Consider the following 15429-nt stretch of genomic DNA (forward strand, 5'->3'; position numbering starts at 1 on the left):
TTGCTGGCATTTGGCTATGAGTCGGGGGAGGGGGATCTCCACTGGGCTCGGGAGGAGGCGCCTTCCCAGCACCACCTCCAGTTCTTCCTCCTCCGTCGGTGGTGCGGCGGTGCTGGCGGCCTCAGCGGCCTCCAGTGATGCTGCCTCTGCAGCCTCCGGTGCTGCTGTCCCTGGCGCCGCAGACTCCGGTGCCGCTGCCACTGGCTCCGCAGCCTCCGGCGCTGCTGCCTCCGCTGTGGCGGCGGCCCCCTCTGTTGCTGGCTCAGCCGGAGGGGGCCCGGCATCAGCGCTTGGTGCTACTGCCGGTGTCGCGGTTGCCGCAGTGGGACTGGCGGTCCCCTCCTCTTGGGGGGCGGCTTCGGGTTGTAGCGGTGTGGTGGCCTCCGCCTCCGGACCCCTGGGTCCGGAGACTCCTGGTGCTGACCCTGGCAGAGGCCCTGTTGGGGCTGACGCCGAGGACTCCGGCGCCGGCTGGGGGCCGGGTCCCCCAGTTGGAGCATCTGAAAATTGGGGCCTGCCGTACCACCGTTATGGACAAGGCCTAAAAGCTAAGAGGGATAATGAAAAAACTCTTCGAAGACTGCTTACGTGTAGTCGTACCACTCCCATCTGCTCCGGGCTGCACGGGGGGCCTTCCTCCCTGCTGAAGACCCCTCGGACCTCTGGCGGGTGTCCCCAGCTACCGGCGCTTCTGGTGGCGGTGGAGGGGTCTGTGGCCTGGGCTCGGTCGGAGGTGGTGGTGTCGCCGGACGCCGTGCTGGCGGTGGTGGTGAAGTCTGCTGCCTCGGAGGAGCTCCGCTCTGCTCCTCCGCCCCCGCCGTCCTCTGGCGCTTGGCTGCCGGCTCCCCCACCAAGGAGCCGTCGCCACGCTGGAGCCTTCGGGACTTACTCCCTTCAGCTTGACTGCTTCGCGCGGGTGCCACCCCCCGAGCCTCGCCGCTCTTTTTGGCTGGGGCAGCACCCGCATCGTCCTTCTCCCGGTGCTCCGGCACCGGCACCCTCTCCTTTCCCTTCCCGCTGGGGGCCGGGCCTCCGGGATTTGGCCCCCCGGGACCTCCGCCGTTATGCTGCTGGCGGTCCGGTGCGGCGCTAGGGATCTGGAGCCCACGGTTGGGGTCGCCTCCTAGTTGCCGGACCGCCAGGCCGCCCTCGTACAGGGTCGGCATCGACGCCAGGACCGATGTCCGCAACGCTTGGTCCTCGCACAGGGCCTTAACCCCACTCGGGAGGACCAGGGACTCTGGGATGAACGCCTCACCGGTCATCGCCCGGAGCGCCGCCTCTAGCTCCGTCCTGGTGAAGTCGCTGCCTGGCCCGCGCGCGATCCTGCAGCAGTCATTTAGCCCCGTGTACACGTAGGCCATCCGGGACCGCTGCTGCAGGGGGGCGATTCGCCGCTTCAAGAAGTCACCCAGCACCATCATGGATGTCAGGCCGCTCCTCGCCAGCTTCTTGATCCAGTCCAGGACCGGGTCGAGCTCCGCCGGGATCGTCGGCCTAGCCTTCCAGGTACTCCGGTCACTTTGGGGGGCCTCCGGTGGCAGCTCCAGGCGGTCGTGGGGGTTGGTCACCGCGATGACCCAACCTTCGCGCCAGTCCTCCCACTTGGAGCTAGAGAAGGCGCAAATGTAGAAGCCCGCCATCCCGTGCCGGAGCTGGAAGTAATAAGCACCGACCTCACTGTGCTTAGCCCTTCCAGTTCCGACCAGGGCGTAGAAGTGTTTGAAGATGGTGGTGCAGGGGCGCACCCCCACGAACATCTCCATGAAGTGGGCAAAGACCGCCGCCAGGAGGATGGAGTGGGGAGTGAGATGATGAAGTTGAAGGCCGAACTCCTCTAGGAGCAGGAGGAAGAAGGAGGAGAGCGGAGGAACCAACCCGCACATAATGTACGAGTTGAAGAGAACAAACTCCCCGGCGGCAAGGTCGTCGAGGGGAATCCTGCCGGCCCTGATCTTCCCGGCCAACGCCGGTGCAGTCCATCAAAGAAGACGCCACACTGAGTCCAGCTGAGCCTGGCTCTGGAAGCGACGCGGGAAGGGAAGCGAGGACATGGCGACGGCGAACAGATCGCAAGGGATGGATCGCAAAGGGGCAGGGAAGAGAAGGAAGCCGAGCACAAGGAAACAGATCGCAAGAAAGGACGCAGAGACGAAGAGGCGCTACAGCGTCTATTGATGGCAAGAGCGAAAAGGTAGCCGTTCCCTTCGGCGCCTACCTTTTATGCAAAAAGTTGTTCCCTCCTTGCGTTCCGCGGCGACCGGGAAGAACTCGAACGGTTGCCTGCACTTGCCTCCCCTCCTCTCACACCCTATGACCGGTGGGCCCGGGCCCGCCAGTCAGCAGCGTGGGTGCTGGAGGATCGAGGGAGAGGCGGAATCCGAACCGCCCGAGCCGCGCGACGGGCTCAAATAAGACAAGAATCTGAACCGTCTGACGCGCACGGTGTGCGTGGAGGACGGGCCCCTCGGGGATCCCTCTATGGGCGAAAGGACGTACGTGCCCTTACCCAACGGGAACGAACTGTCCACCCGGCATGATGCTAGGATTTGGCCCCACCTGCGGGTTCGTCCCTCTCCCGAGGTGGGCCCGGGAGACTCTGTCGGTACATACAGACAGGGGTACCTCCTGCTAGGGTGTCCAGGCCCTTAGCGTCTACAATCCGTAATCTCCCCCTCACCCTCTGGGTGACGTGGCATACGGCCCGGGCCTGACAGCTGGGACCACGGTCTCCGGACCTTCCCCGAGCTTTAAGAGGTCCGGGGCCTCCGCACACCGAGGAGAGCAGGCGGGCTCTCGGGTAGCCCCCGCGGACCCGGACTGCCCAGGGGGTCCGGGGCCGCCGCGTGTGATGGCCGAACCATCACGGGCCTGACCGTGCCAACCGGCCACGGGGGCCCGGACCTCCCTCCCTCCGGGGAGGGGTCCGGTGCCGCCGCGTGCCGCCCCTGCAGAGGGGCGGGGCTGGCCCTGCCGGATGCCTGCGGCTGGAGGCCCTTCATGTGTCTCCAACCCACCTACCAGCATTCAATGCGGTAGCTGGGCCGGGCGCACCCAAGTCAAAAAGAGCGGCCTGCCACTGACACACAGGGCAGATATGCTGACACCTCGGTAAGCCTGCCTGATCTGAGGGCGGCGCGTCGTATCACCGTGCACAGTGCGCGGGCGACGGGCAGTCCCGTCACGGCGCTGCGCGCGAGCGTGATGATGGCCTGTAATGGACGAATCAAGGCGTGCGCTGTAACAGTGCGCACGCAACGGGTCAGCGCTCTACCATCGCCTGACAGAAGGTTCCATCCCAACAGTGACAGCACGGCTTCACTGTTGGGCAACGCTGACACCAGACGCTGTGCAAGACAAGGCTGTACACGGCCGTATCCTGGCTGTGGATACGCACATCAACTTCCCGATCGAGAGGACTACGGAGAGGAACTAGAGATGAAGATCTCCATATCTCTCATAGAACAAGCTCCTGTTGGCCGGACCCACATGTCGGGGTCCCGCTCAGTGTAAGCACTCCCCTTGGACTATGGGCCTGTTTGGCGTAGCTTCTCAGCCAGCTTCTCAACAATTTTAAGCCGTGGCCTTCCTAAACGCTAAGCTTCTTCCCCGCTTCCCCCGCCAGCGCTTCCGCCCTCCTTCGCAAAACGCGCGTACCGTCACAAGCGGGAGCGGACCGGCTTCTAGAGCTTATCGCCCTCCGCCCGCTGCCTCCGCCCCCCGCGCGCCCTCCGCCCGCGCCGGCCTCCGCCCCGGCGCGGCCCCCGCGCCCTCCGCCCTGCGCCGGCCTTCGGCCCCGGCGCCGGCCCCCGCCCCCCACGCCCTGCGCCGGCCTCCGCCCGCGCCGGCGTCCGCCAGAGGCCTCCGCCCCCCGCGCGCCCTCCGCCCCGGCGCCGGCCCCCCGCGCCCTCCGCCCGCCCGCGGCCTCCGCCCCCGCGCCGGCCTCGGCCCCCGCCCGTGCCGGCCTCCGCCCTGGCCTCCGCCCCCCACCGGCCTCTGCCCCCGCCCCCGCCCCCCCCCCTCGCGCCGGCCTCTGGCTCTTAATTGCATGATTAATTGTATCATTATCTTGCTTGACAGTAATTTATGATTAATTTTATGATATATTAATTGTTAATAATTTATAAACAAGTTTTAGCTGTGCCAAACAGGGCCTGTGACCAGCTGCTTCTTTAACCAGCTGCTTCTCTGGCCAGCTAGCCACCAGCTGGCTTCAGCTGGCTTCTGAATAAGTTTCAGCTGTGCCAAACAGGGCCTATAAAAGGGAGAGTGCGCTCGTTAGAACACACGTACAAAAACACTCACGCCAGAAGTTCCAGATTGCACGCATACAAGCTTATGCTGCTTTCCATTCAGGCTCACGCAGCCAATACAACTCCCCAGTGGACGTAGGGTGTTACGCTCCGGCGGCCCGAACCACTCTAAAATCCTTGTGTCCTTCCTGTGTTCATCGGCACATCGATCAAGCGCTACTAAGTCTCCTCCAAACCCATCCTTAACTAGGATTAGGCGGGTGCTTTCCGCCACCCGGCTGGAGAATTCCTCCGACAGAAACAGATTTATAAAATTGCAATTTGCTATGCGATGGATATGTCATTTCTAGAAACTACTTTCTTAGTTTAAAATTATAGGTTGTTTTAACTTTTTCTGATATAGTGTATGTACCTATAAAAATCGAAAATGACCTGATAGAGTAGTGGTTGAACGTACTGTGTAAGTGATTTGTTAACGGCAAAAATGACCCTCTTTGCCTCTAAGGTGAGCAGTGCTAGCTTGATTCTCATATGCCACTAATGTCGGGTCTAGTTTGGTTGTGGCAACTTGAAAAGAGATCCACACAAAATACGCTACTAGTGCGGTTCTACTCTGGTCTCTATCCAGGAACCAACGAAGCCATAGAACCGCAGGAATTCTTCACAAAATGAATGCGAGGAACCGTGCCCAAGCACCGGATTGCACGAAACAGAGAAGGCAACCGTAAAGAGACGGAAAGCGGCCGCTAGCCTTGCCGGCAAAGCAGCCGCAGGAGGACACGGGCAGCAGAAGGCCAGCCGGCATCACCACTAAATCCCTGCGCTTTTGGTCTTGCGCCCGCGGATGGTAAGCCAACCGGGCAGCCGCGGGACAAAATGGGAAGCGAAGCGAAGCAGAGCGCAGGCGCAACAGCGCGGCGGCACAGTACCCATCACCTCACTGCTCCTCCCCATTCCCCCAATCCTTCCTTCCTCGCCAAGCGCCCGCCTTTCCCCTCCTCGGCGCCGGCCGGCAGTGGCTCCGACCCGATCCCCGGCGCGCGCGCACGGTGAGCATCCCCCCGCCTCGATCCCGCGCCGCGGAGTGACCGATCGATCGTCCGGGTTTTGGTGGGGGCTTGAGGGCTTTCGGTAGGCTTTGAGATATTGGGGGGCACTAGTCGGCGCGCTGGTGGCTTTGCTCGTCCCGAAATTGCGTGGCTGCTGGCTTGCGATTGGCGTCGGTTCGGCGGATTGATGGTTCCGTCGTGTGTCTGAGGGCTCGGCGATTCTTATGTTTTTCCTGTTTGTGGAACTGGCCTATCTGGTTGTGTGATTTCCGTAGTTTATGGACGACTGTAGAGGAAATTCGGCGACTTTTGTTCGAGCCTGAGAATTCGCGTAGAATGGTTAGAGTTGTGCAGCGCTGTGGTGTTTCAGTTGTTTGCTTCCTGAGGTGCTAGGTGATCACGGATCAGACTGCCTATTGTTAAACTTAAACATGGTGTTCTTGCACAGCGTTGCTGTGCTCACTAGAGGAATCATTTGTGCACAATTAGTTCAGTGACTAAATAAATTGGAAAATGGTGCTTACAAACAAAATGCTGCCGTGACTTATGTTCCTAAACAAAGTCGTTATGCTGCACTGCAATGTAGTCAGTATTACTTGTTACTTTCAATCGTTTTGGTTCTGAAAAGCATTGTGTGTTGGTGACCACTCACTACAATATGCCATTCCATGATATGTGCTGCTGGGATATCACTAACTGTCTAACTGATTAAGTGCTCAAATGCTTTTGTTCATTGTTTGCCCCTCAGGAATCCTCTATCCGATGAAGTGGTGTTGTGCTCGAAACTCCATTGACTATCCTCTACTTTGATAATCTCTTACCCAATTGGAAAATTGGACCGCTTTTTTCAGCCAATGGGGATTGTCAAGATAAAGAGTGGTGAGCCTGCAGCAAAGAGTGGTTACAGCTGTGGAGATGAGGACCTTACACAAGATGACAGAATGCTGCTTCAGAGCTTTCCTATTCATGAATCTGATGACTCTGAACTTGCAGAGGTGGACTGTGAGTTTGCAATGTCCAGAGGTCAGGTGTGCAATGTGCCATATGGGCTTTATGATCTGCCTGACTTGACAGAGGTTCTTTCTTTGGAGACGTGGAATTCATGCCTGACGGAAGATGATAGATTCTATCTAGCAGCCTACCTCCCAGACATGGAACAACACGACTTCGTTACAACAATGAAAGAGCTGTTTAGTGGTGATGCTATCTTCTTTGGAAGTCCACTTAGAAGCTTTTTCCTTAGATTGAACGGTGGGCTTTATTCTCCACAAGTTTCTCAGGCAAGAGAGTTATTATTGATGTTTCAAAGACGAAGACATTATCAATTTCTGATGTTGTACCATGATGGTATGGTTGGTAAGTTTGCATCCATGGCCAAACTGTTGAGAAGTTCTGATATGAGTACTAGTCTTAGAGAGAAGGTTCCCATCTCGCACAACCGGGTATATGAGAAACAGTTCCCATGTGTAGGTCTAAGCAGTTCCACTCAACCAATTATTATCAAGGGTGAGTCTGCCACTGTGTCACCAATGAAGCGAGATAAACTTATGGACGGCTCATTAAGCACTTATCGTTCAAGCAGACATAATGATACAGGCAATGTAGCCAAATCAGCAGAAATGAACTCACTGGAAAGTCAAATCTTCCATCCTCTTTGTGATCCCAGGCAAAATTGTGGTAAACTACCAAAAGGTGTGCTGAAAATAAGGACTGGTTGCGCTTCTCATATTGATGGCAGTAAAGGTATACATCACAGACCTAGACTGCTTCTAGTTGATCAGTTAGGAATGCAGAGCTCCAGCTTTTTCGCCCCACCTCATGCTTTTGCACATGATGTACATGTTTATTCTGAGAATTCATCTTCTCACCTCAACACAAACAGTGGTACTTCTGCTAGTTCAAGACGGAATCCCTTGCAATGGAAGGACACTTGTGCTCTGATTGGCAAAAGCCCACTTGGAGTCCAAATGACAGTTCCAGAGGAGCACAATGCAGTTTACCCTTCCATGATGCTGAGAGGTTTCTATCAGCCAGCAGCTAACCATAGTTTAGTGTATTCCAGTGAAGCATATGACACCAGAGAATGTGGCCACATGAAAGACCTTTTGAAGAACTTTGGTCATCAGAACAGTATAGTCCATCAAAGTTCTCCTGATCCATGTGCAGGAGTTAGTGCTGGTCATCAAGCGAATGGATACACGACACTGCACAGTATAAGAAATGCTGAAAGTATTTCAGAGATGTTGAACCTTGGCACAGGGAAATTGTCAGAGCAGTTGGAAACGGTGTGCAAGTATCATGATGGTGTGAAGCTGGAGGCACCTCCTGCCAAGCCTGTTACTGAAGTTGAAGAAGCTCGACAATTCGCTTACACCTACGCAAGGAGGAAGCCGCACAAGAGGTCAACTATGGTGGAAGATACAGTGTCACCGGGTGTGCTAGACACCAACATGAAAGTGAAAGCAATCAAACTCTGAAGCTTGGCAATTGCAAACATTGGGAGCTGAATATAATTGGGGATAGAATTTAGCATCCATCTGACATAGTAAATAAACATGAATTAGTTTTCCTTTCTCCTATGACAACGATAACCAAAGGCTACAATTAGAGTATTCGTCCGTTTGACATCGGTATAAGTAGTTTACACTTCAATAATCGAACTGTTGAAGTATGCAAATCAGTCATATCTGGCTGTTATGTTCACGGAGATTTTTGCCTGCTGCTGTACATAACCAGGATTGTCGTTTCCTGATGAGCTGCAATATTTCTTCTGCTACAATCAGGTCCTCAATTATTTCATTATTTGCCATTATATTCGCATTGTATCATTTCCTTGTACTCTTTACTACTATACGAATTGGTGCCGGCGGAGGAGAAAAAAGGCGTGCAGAAAAGGGTTTGGCGTGGAAGAGAGAATTGGCCACGGCCTAGAAGAAAGATTAGGCACGGAGGAGAAAAAATCGGTCTGATGGTTTTCGACGGGAGTCTCGTCAGAAAAGAATTGCAGAAACGAGGAGAAGATGGTTAACGTGATTAATGGATTTATAAGCATACTTGTTGTCCTCGGTCACTGTGCCATGAGAAAACATTACGTATAGGAATTCTGCCATGCCTGACCGTGGCTGGCCTCGATTTCTGTTTGTTTCAGCTGACAATTTCAAACTTATATTGAATTTGATATGTCAGCCATCAATCAAAATTTTGAATAGGCGCTCTCTGATTCCCATCCAAAAATCTTCCGTAAAGTCTATGAATTCGTCTAGCACTTCAGTATTATCAACCAAAAGGGGTCATATCTTAAAAAAAGAAAAAGCCCAAAAGGGTCCAACAAGACCTCAGCCGTCCGATGCCGATCGCACGGCTAACTTGGGAGCAGCTTCAAAATATTTTCGAACGAACACTCCCCGTCCTCTGCCAAAAGGGAATGGCGCCGCCGCCTCGCCACCTCCCGCTCCTCCTCGGCCGCCTCCTCGTCGCCGGCGAGATCCGCCGGAGCCCGGATCACCTCCGCCGCATCATACCCCTCCTTCCCTCTCAGCCCCACCTTGCCGCCGCCCTCTCCAGCCTCTACTTCCCGCTCTTCCCCTCCTCCACTACTTTCCTCCACAACCTGCTCATCCGCGCCTCCGCCGCGTCCCCCTCCCCGCGCCTGTCCTTCGCCGCCTTCTCCTCCCTCCTCCGGTGCGACTTCCTTCCCGACCACTTCACCTTCCCTCCGCTGGTCAAATCCGCCTCCAGGCTCCCCTCTTTCCCGCGCACGGGCGCGCAGGTCCACGCCCAGGCTGCCCGGCGCGGGTTCTTGACCGACATCTTCGTCCTTAACTCGCTCCTCGCGATGTACGCCGCGTTCCGCGATACGGCGTCAATGTGGGGCGTGTTTGACTCGTCCACGAAGGTCGCCGACGTGGTCTCTTGGAACACGGTGATTGGTGGCTACGTGAAGTGCGGGGATATTGGGAACGCCAGACGGGTGTTCGACGAAATGCCACAGAAGAATGGGGTGTCCTGGAGCGCGATGGTGGGAGCGTATGCGGGTGCTGGGGAGCTGGATGTTGCCAGGGAGATGTTTGATCGGACGCCTGCCATTGGGAGGAATGTTGTCACATGGAACTCAATGGTGACAGGGTTTGCAAGGCATGGTCTGCTGCCATTGGCGAGGAAGATGTTTGATGAGATGCCGTTCAGGAATCTGGTCTCGTGGAATGCAATGATCCGGGGATACGTGGTGAATGGCGAGATGGATGGCGCAAGGGAGCTATTTGATGTGATGCCGGAGAAGGATGTGGTTTCTTGGACATGCATGATTTCCGGGTACGCACAGGCTGGACGCTATGCAGAAACCCTTGAGCTATTCAGGTCAATGCAGAGCAGGAGCACTACCCGACCTAATGAGGTAACCATGGTGAGTGTGCTTTCAGCATGCGCACATTTAACAGCTCTAGAGGAAGGGAGGTGGGCTCACACCTTCATCGACAAGCACAAGATGGTTCTGGACAATGAGTTCAATCTTGGTGCTGCTCTCATAGACATGTATGCCAAGTGTGGGAGAACAGACATGGCTGTTAAAGTTTTCCACTCCCTGGATCAGAAGAATGTCTCTGCCTGGAATGCACTTATCACAGGGCTGGCAGTAAATGGTGATGCTCCGCAATGCATTGATGTGTTTGAGCAGATGAAGAGGTCAGGAGAAAACCCGAACGACATAACGTTTGTCAGTCTGCTTACAGCTTGTGCCCATGCTGGGCTGGTCTACGAGGGTCGGCAGTGCTTCCAGAGCATGGTATCTGCTTTTGGAATGCAGCCGGAGCTCAAACACTATGGCTGCATGGTTGACTTGTTGGGCCGTGCAGGGCTTCTTGATGAGGCGGAGGAGCTGATCCGGAGCATGCCAATGGCACCGGATGTCAAGGTTCTGGGTGCGCTACTAGGTGCAAGTCGAATGCATAAGAGATTTGATGTGGCTGAAAGAGTACAGAGTTGGATCCTCAGTCTCAATACAAAGCAGCCTGGTTTCCATGTTCTGATATCTGACATTTATGCTGCTGCTGGCAAATGGACTGATGCTCTAGAGGCAAGGGGTTTTCTGCAGAGGCATAATATTAGGAAGTTGCCCGCATCATCCAGTTCAAGGCAATAGGTTCGAAAAGGCTTCAGCATCTTAGATTCGATTGCATTCTTTACCAGCAAATGTAGAGCGTGCGTGTATAACCCCAATAGTCCATTTTTGTGGACATCAACTTAGTGAAAGACAGAGATAGAATTATAGATCTAACTTTTAGTTGTCCTCGACGATGTATGCTCACTTGAGTCTAAGGTCACTACTGCATATGCATCGATTTCATATCTCAAATGCCTTCCTTTCCTCGATGGAATATGACGAACTTTAATCATCAGCACTTACTCAGGTGATCTTCTCAAAAGTGCTCTCTCAAGATATGCATTACAGTTAAATCTTCTTGTAATCTCACCAAACTTAGCGGATGGACAACATGTTTTGATTTATTCTTTCTTATCAGGACCCTGGTGTAAATACATAACTTTCTCAGGATGCTGCTCTAGAGGAGCAAATACTCACCAGGTTGTGTTTTTTAGATGGTGTTGAAAAGATCGACATATACTCGAAGGGTGCTTACACATTTTATAAAATGGGCCAAACGTGTTTCTCTTGCAATTTTTATTAACCAGCCGAACTGCAAAGTCACCGATACATTCCGCAAAACAAGCTAATGCAGGCAATGATGGCCGGTGGTAAATCAGCTGGAGGAAAAAAAAAAGTTAAGATCCTATAAAAACAGGCAGAACCTTGAGAAATTGGAAGACAGCACGATAGTAATACTATTATACCACAGACGATTAACGTAAGCAGTTCGATAATCGACGGCACCACAGCATCTAGCCACATGCATTGCAGGCTAGGAGAAGTTAACACCACACAAAATAAACTGACAACTCGAGGTTCAGAGACTGGCAACCCGAATAGCTAAGCTAACTCAACTCAAACGGGAAAAAAACACCGCGCAGCGCTTAGTCGACCTCCTCCATCTTGCTCTCGCCAGCGTCATCCTCCAGCGGGGGCATGTCTGCGTCAGCCTCCGGAGCCTCATCCTCGTCGATGCTCAGGCCCAGCTTGAGCATGCGGTGGATGCGGCTACCGAAGGTGTTGGGGTCATCAAGGCTGAAGCCGGAGGTGAGGAGCGCGGTCTCAAACAGCAGCATGACAAGGTCCTTGACAGACTTGTCATTCTTGTCAGCCTCAGCACGCTTGCGGAGTTCCTCCATGATGGCATTCTCAGGGTTGATCTCCATGGTCTTCTTGGAGGACATGTATCCAGCCATGCTGGAGTCCCTCAGCGCCTGGGCCTTCATGATCCTCTCCATGTTAGCAGTCCAACCGTACTCGCCGGTGACGAGACAGCAGGGGGAGTCCACCACACGGTCAGAAACAACCACCTTCTCAACCTTGTCGCCCAGCACCTCCTTGATCACCTTGCAGAGGCCCTCGAACTTCTCCTTGAGCTCCTCTTTCCTCTTCTTCTCATCCTCGCTCTCATCAAGCTTCAGGCCCTCCTTGGTGGCAGATACAAGCTTCTTGCCCTCAAACTCCTTCAGCTGGCCAACTGCATACTCATCGATGGCATCCACCATGTACAGGACTTCATAGCCCCTCTTCTTCAGCTTCTCAAGGAAGGGGGAGTTCTCCACAGCCTTCTTGCTCTCGCCAGTGATGTAGTAGATGTCGCTCTGGCCCTCCTTCATCCTGGTCACGTAGTCCTTGAGGCTCGTCAGCTCATCACCACTCTTGGTGGAGTGGTACCTCAGGAGCTCAGCAATCTTGTTCCGGTTCTGGGAGTCCTCGTGGATGCCAAGCTTGAGGTTCTTGGAGAAGGCCTCATAGAACTTGTTGTAATCCTCCTTGTTCTCGGCGATCTCGAAGAAGAGCTCAACGCACTTCTTGACCAGGTTCTTGCGGATGACCTTGAGGATCTTGTTCTGCTGGAGGGTCTCTCGGGAGATGTTCAGGGGAAGGTCCTCGGAGTCAACAATGCCCTTGACAAAGCTCAGCCACTCAGGAATCAGCTCCTCACAGTTGTCCATGATGAAGACACGGCGCACATAGAGCTTGATGTTGTTCTGCTTCTTCCTCGTGTCAAAGAGGTCAAAGGGGGCCCTCTTGGGTACAAAGAGGACAGCCTTGAACTCAAGCTGGCCCTCAACAGAGAAGTGCTTCACAGCTAGATGCTCCTCCCAGTCGTTGGTCAGGCTCTTGTAGAAAGCAGCATACTCTTCCTTGGTAATCTCCTCAGGTTTCCTCATCCAAATTGGCTTCTGCTTGTTGACCAATTGCCACTCGTGAGAAACCTCCTTGATCTTCTTTTTCTTCTTCTCCTTTTCTTCCTTCTCCTCATCAACATCCTCAACCTTGCCCTCCTCATCCTTCTTATCTTCTTCATCCTCATCATCAGAAATTTCCTTCTCGGTGGTCTTCTCTGTCCACAGGGAGATTGGGTAGCTGATGAACTCAGAATGCTTCTTGATCAGATCCTTGAGGCGACGCTCCTCAAGGTACTCCAGCTGCAAAAAAGAAGAGCAAATTATGAGCAAAATTGTGGAATTACAGTTACTTTCAGGTATTCTAAACGTACATTAACGAACTTTTAAATGTTTAGTACAACAGCAGCACAGCTATGTTTATCTCAGTACTTAACATAGTACCAGGACTGCGTGCACACCAGAATTTTATTTTCGTTACGAGGTTACTTCAGTCATTCCAGAATAAGAAGCATGGCTATGATTAAAAAGTCATAATAAAAGGCCCAAGTTAACAGCAATATATCAAAAGCCAAAACTTGTTCCAAATATTCCTAGAGTGAATCAAGCCCGGCCTAATAATCAAGTTCCTAATCATTCCCAAACCATCCACATTTCCAATCAGTCAAACACCACATTGATGTCATATATGCTATCAATTTAGCCATAAACCAACAGAACATCACCACAAGTTACAAAACAGCACAAAACTTGAAACCAATTATTAACATAATAGACATGTGATTTCAACAAAGCTAATAGCCTAAACGCATCAGAACTATCTAAATAATCCTATAAGTTAAACAGCAAATAACTGGCCATGGCATCATTGCAGTAGTAACACAAACTAAACACAATAATTCTGGAAATTTTTTATATACCTGATCATCCTTGAGGTAGAGGGTCATCTTGGTACCCCTGCCAAGGGGCTCCCCAGAGGTATCACGCGTGACAGTGAAGGAGCCACCGGCCTGAGACTCCCACACGTACTGCTCATCATCGTTGTGCTTGGTGGTCACAACAACTCTCTCAGCAACAAGGTAGGCAGAGTAGAAACCAACACCAAACTGACCAATCATAGAAACATCAGCACCAGCAGCCAGAGCCTCCATGAACTCCTTTGTGCCTGATCGTGCAATGGTACCGAGGTTGTTCACGAGATCTGACTTGGTCATACCAATACCACTGTCAATGATTGTCAGAGTGTTGGAGGCCTTGTCAGGAACAATGTGGATGAACAGCTCTGGCTGGGCATCCAGCTTGCTCTTGTCTGTCAAGCTCTCGAACCTGATCTTGTCCAAGGCCTGTCCAAACCCACACAAAATTTGTTCAGGAGTTGGATCCAAGCATCACAGTACAATATCAAGGGCAGAAAACTAATTAAATGAAACATGCACAGCTTTATCTAATATCAGGAGGTTATTCTGTGAAAGTAGGGTAACCGACTATTCAGGTTAGCACCGCACAAAACACAATTAACCGCATTAACAACCAATTAACTACAAAGCCTTCTATCTTCCCAGCACGGACTAACCCTTCTAATCCAGCAAAGACTACATAAAGTTTATCAAGCCCAATCACGCATCCATTTGTATGTATACTCTAAATTAGCACTGCAATAAACACGAATAACTGCATCAACACACTATGAATTTAACCATGTAGCCGTTGAAGCATGTACTACGAAGATTTCTACGTTCCCTACATAAACCAGCCATTCTAATCTAGCAAGGATTATATAAAGTTATCAAGACCAATCATGCTTTCATAGTTCACACTGCGGTATCAGATCGTTCAGATAATAAACATTACAAGTTTTCAGTTCCCGCATGCACAACCGAGATCCAACAAAACTTATGACCTATATTTACTACTGAAGTTCAGATTGAACGCCGCGGATTTGTGCTGAATAATCAACAGCGAATTAGCGCAAAACCCTACTACATAACCCGTCGCCAGATTCAAAGCACGATGCGGAACCCGCCGATCCATTAAACGACGACACGAGGGTTTATCGCACAGATCTAAAACCGCAAACAGAAGAGCACGAGCGGGTCGCGGGGGGAAACTCACATCGGAGGAGTTGGATATGAGCTCCCTGAGGAAGATCTCCTTGTTGGAGTAGAAGGTGTTGATGATGAGGGAGAGGAGCTGGTTGATCTCCGCCTGGAACGCGAACGTCTCCGTCTCCGAGGCCATGGCGAGGTCCTTCCCCAACGCGAGGAGAGAAGAGGCGGCGGCGGCGCGAGGGAGGAGGCGAGTAGGGTTTGTGCGGGGCGCTAGGGAGCGTGGGATGAGATGGGGGGAGGCCTGTGGGTGGGCCGTGGGGGTGATTTTATTGGGAGAGGGGAGAGGAGGGGTTCTGGAATGTTCTACTAGGGACGGGAAGGGATGGTGCCGGGCTGAACGCGCGGGGGGAGCGGGTTGACTGACTTGCCGTTGGGCCCGAAGTCTTCCGGGCCCGGTCGTGCCGGGGATGGAGCCCTCGGGCCCACGATCAGTGGGCGTTGTGTCTTTGTTTTTTCGGGACTTGGAAGGTTCTGGATCGAGGGGGTTTGAAGCATGATTACCTTACGATTAACGGGCAGTTGGCAGGTCCATCTACGAGCGAGCGAGTGTACTGCCGTAAGTCGTAACGCACTAAGGTTTTGGTTTGTGAAAAAAAAAAGAAAAGGGAAGAATCCAGTACATGAAAGAAAGGAAGGGTCTATTTGGATCCCTTAATCCCTATTCTGTTTAGATAGAGGGACTAAAGTTTATTAAACCAACTGTATAAAAATCATATTGCTCCTATTTAATGCATAGAATTAGCAGTTTCA

General features: G+C 52.7%; 3 protein-coding genes across 3 annotated transcripts; 2 read left to right on the forward strand and 1 right to left on the reverse strand.

The window, feature by feature from the left end:
- Nucleotides 1-4988: 4988 nt before the first annotated feature.
- Nucleotides 4989-8093, forward strand: LOC112896243. The gene is made up of 2 exons (XM_025964163.1): nt 4989-5302; nt 6051-8093. The coding sequence occupies exon 2, from the start codon at nt 6157-6159 to the stop codon at nt 7777-7779; it is 1623 nt and encodes a 540-aa protein (XP_025819948.1). The 5' UTR covers nt 4989-5302; nt 6051-6156; the 3' UTR covers nt 7780-8093.
- Nucleotides 8094-8533: 440 nt separating this feature from the next.
- On the forward strand, nt 8534-10905 carry LOC112896396 (pentatricopeptide repeat-containing protein At2g44880-like). Its single transcript, XM_025964351.1, has one exon. It carries the CDS (start codon nt 8649-8651, stop codon nt 10437-10439), a length of 1791 nt encoding a protein of 596 aa, XP_025820136.1. The 5' UTR covers nt 8534-8648; the 3' UTR covers nt 10440-10905.
- A 202-nt stretch (nt 10906-11107) lies between these two features.
- On the reverse strand, nt 11108-14924 carry LOC112896395 (heat shock protein 81-1). The gene is made up of 3 exons (XM_025964350.1): nt 14684-14924; nt 13492-13914; nt 11108-12874 (listed from the first exon to the last, which is right to left on the reverse strand). The coding sequence occupies exons 1-3, from the start codon at nt 14807-14809 to the stop codon at nt 11327-11329; spliced, it is 2097 nt and encodes a 698-aa protein (XP_025820135.1). The 5' UTR covers nt 14810-14924; the 3' UTR covers nt 11108-11326.
- Between the last annotated feature and the right edge of the window lie 505 nt (nt 14925-15429).

The sequence above is a fragment of the Panicum hallii genome, chromosome 6 (genome assembly GCF_002211085.1).
Source record: "Panicum hallii strain FIL2 chromosome 6, PHallii_v3.1, whole genome shotgun sequence".
NCBI classification, from domain to species: domain Eukaryota; kingdom Viridiplantae; phylum Streptophyta; class Magnoliopsida; order Poales; family Poaceae; genus Panicum; species Panicum hallii.

Coding starts and splice junctions, on each gene's coding strand:
- LOC112896243 (XM_025964163.1), top strand. CDS start 6,157: ATGGGGATTGTCAAGATAAAGAGTGGTGAGCCTGCAGCAAAGAGTGGT.
- LOC112896396 (XM_025964351.1), top strand. CDS start 8,649: ATGCCGATCGCACGGCTAACTTGGGAGCAGCTTCAAAATATTTTCGAA.
- LOC112896395 (XM_025964350.1), bottom strand. CDS start 14,809: ATGGCCTCGGAGACGGAGACGTTCGCGTTCCAGGCGGAGATCAACCAG. Junction 13,915..14,683: donor TCATATCCAACTCCTCCGAT/GTGAGTTTCCCC, acceptor GGGTTTGGACAG/GCCTTGGACAAGATCAGGTT. Junction 12,875..13,491: donor TCTACCTCAAGGATGATCAG/GTATATAAAAAA, acceptor TCTTTTTTGCAG/CTGGAGTACCTTGAGGAGCG.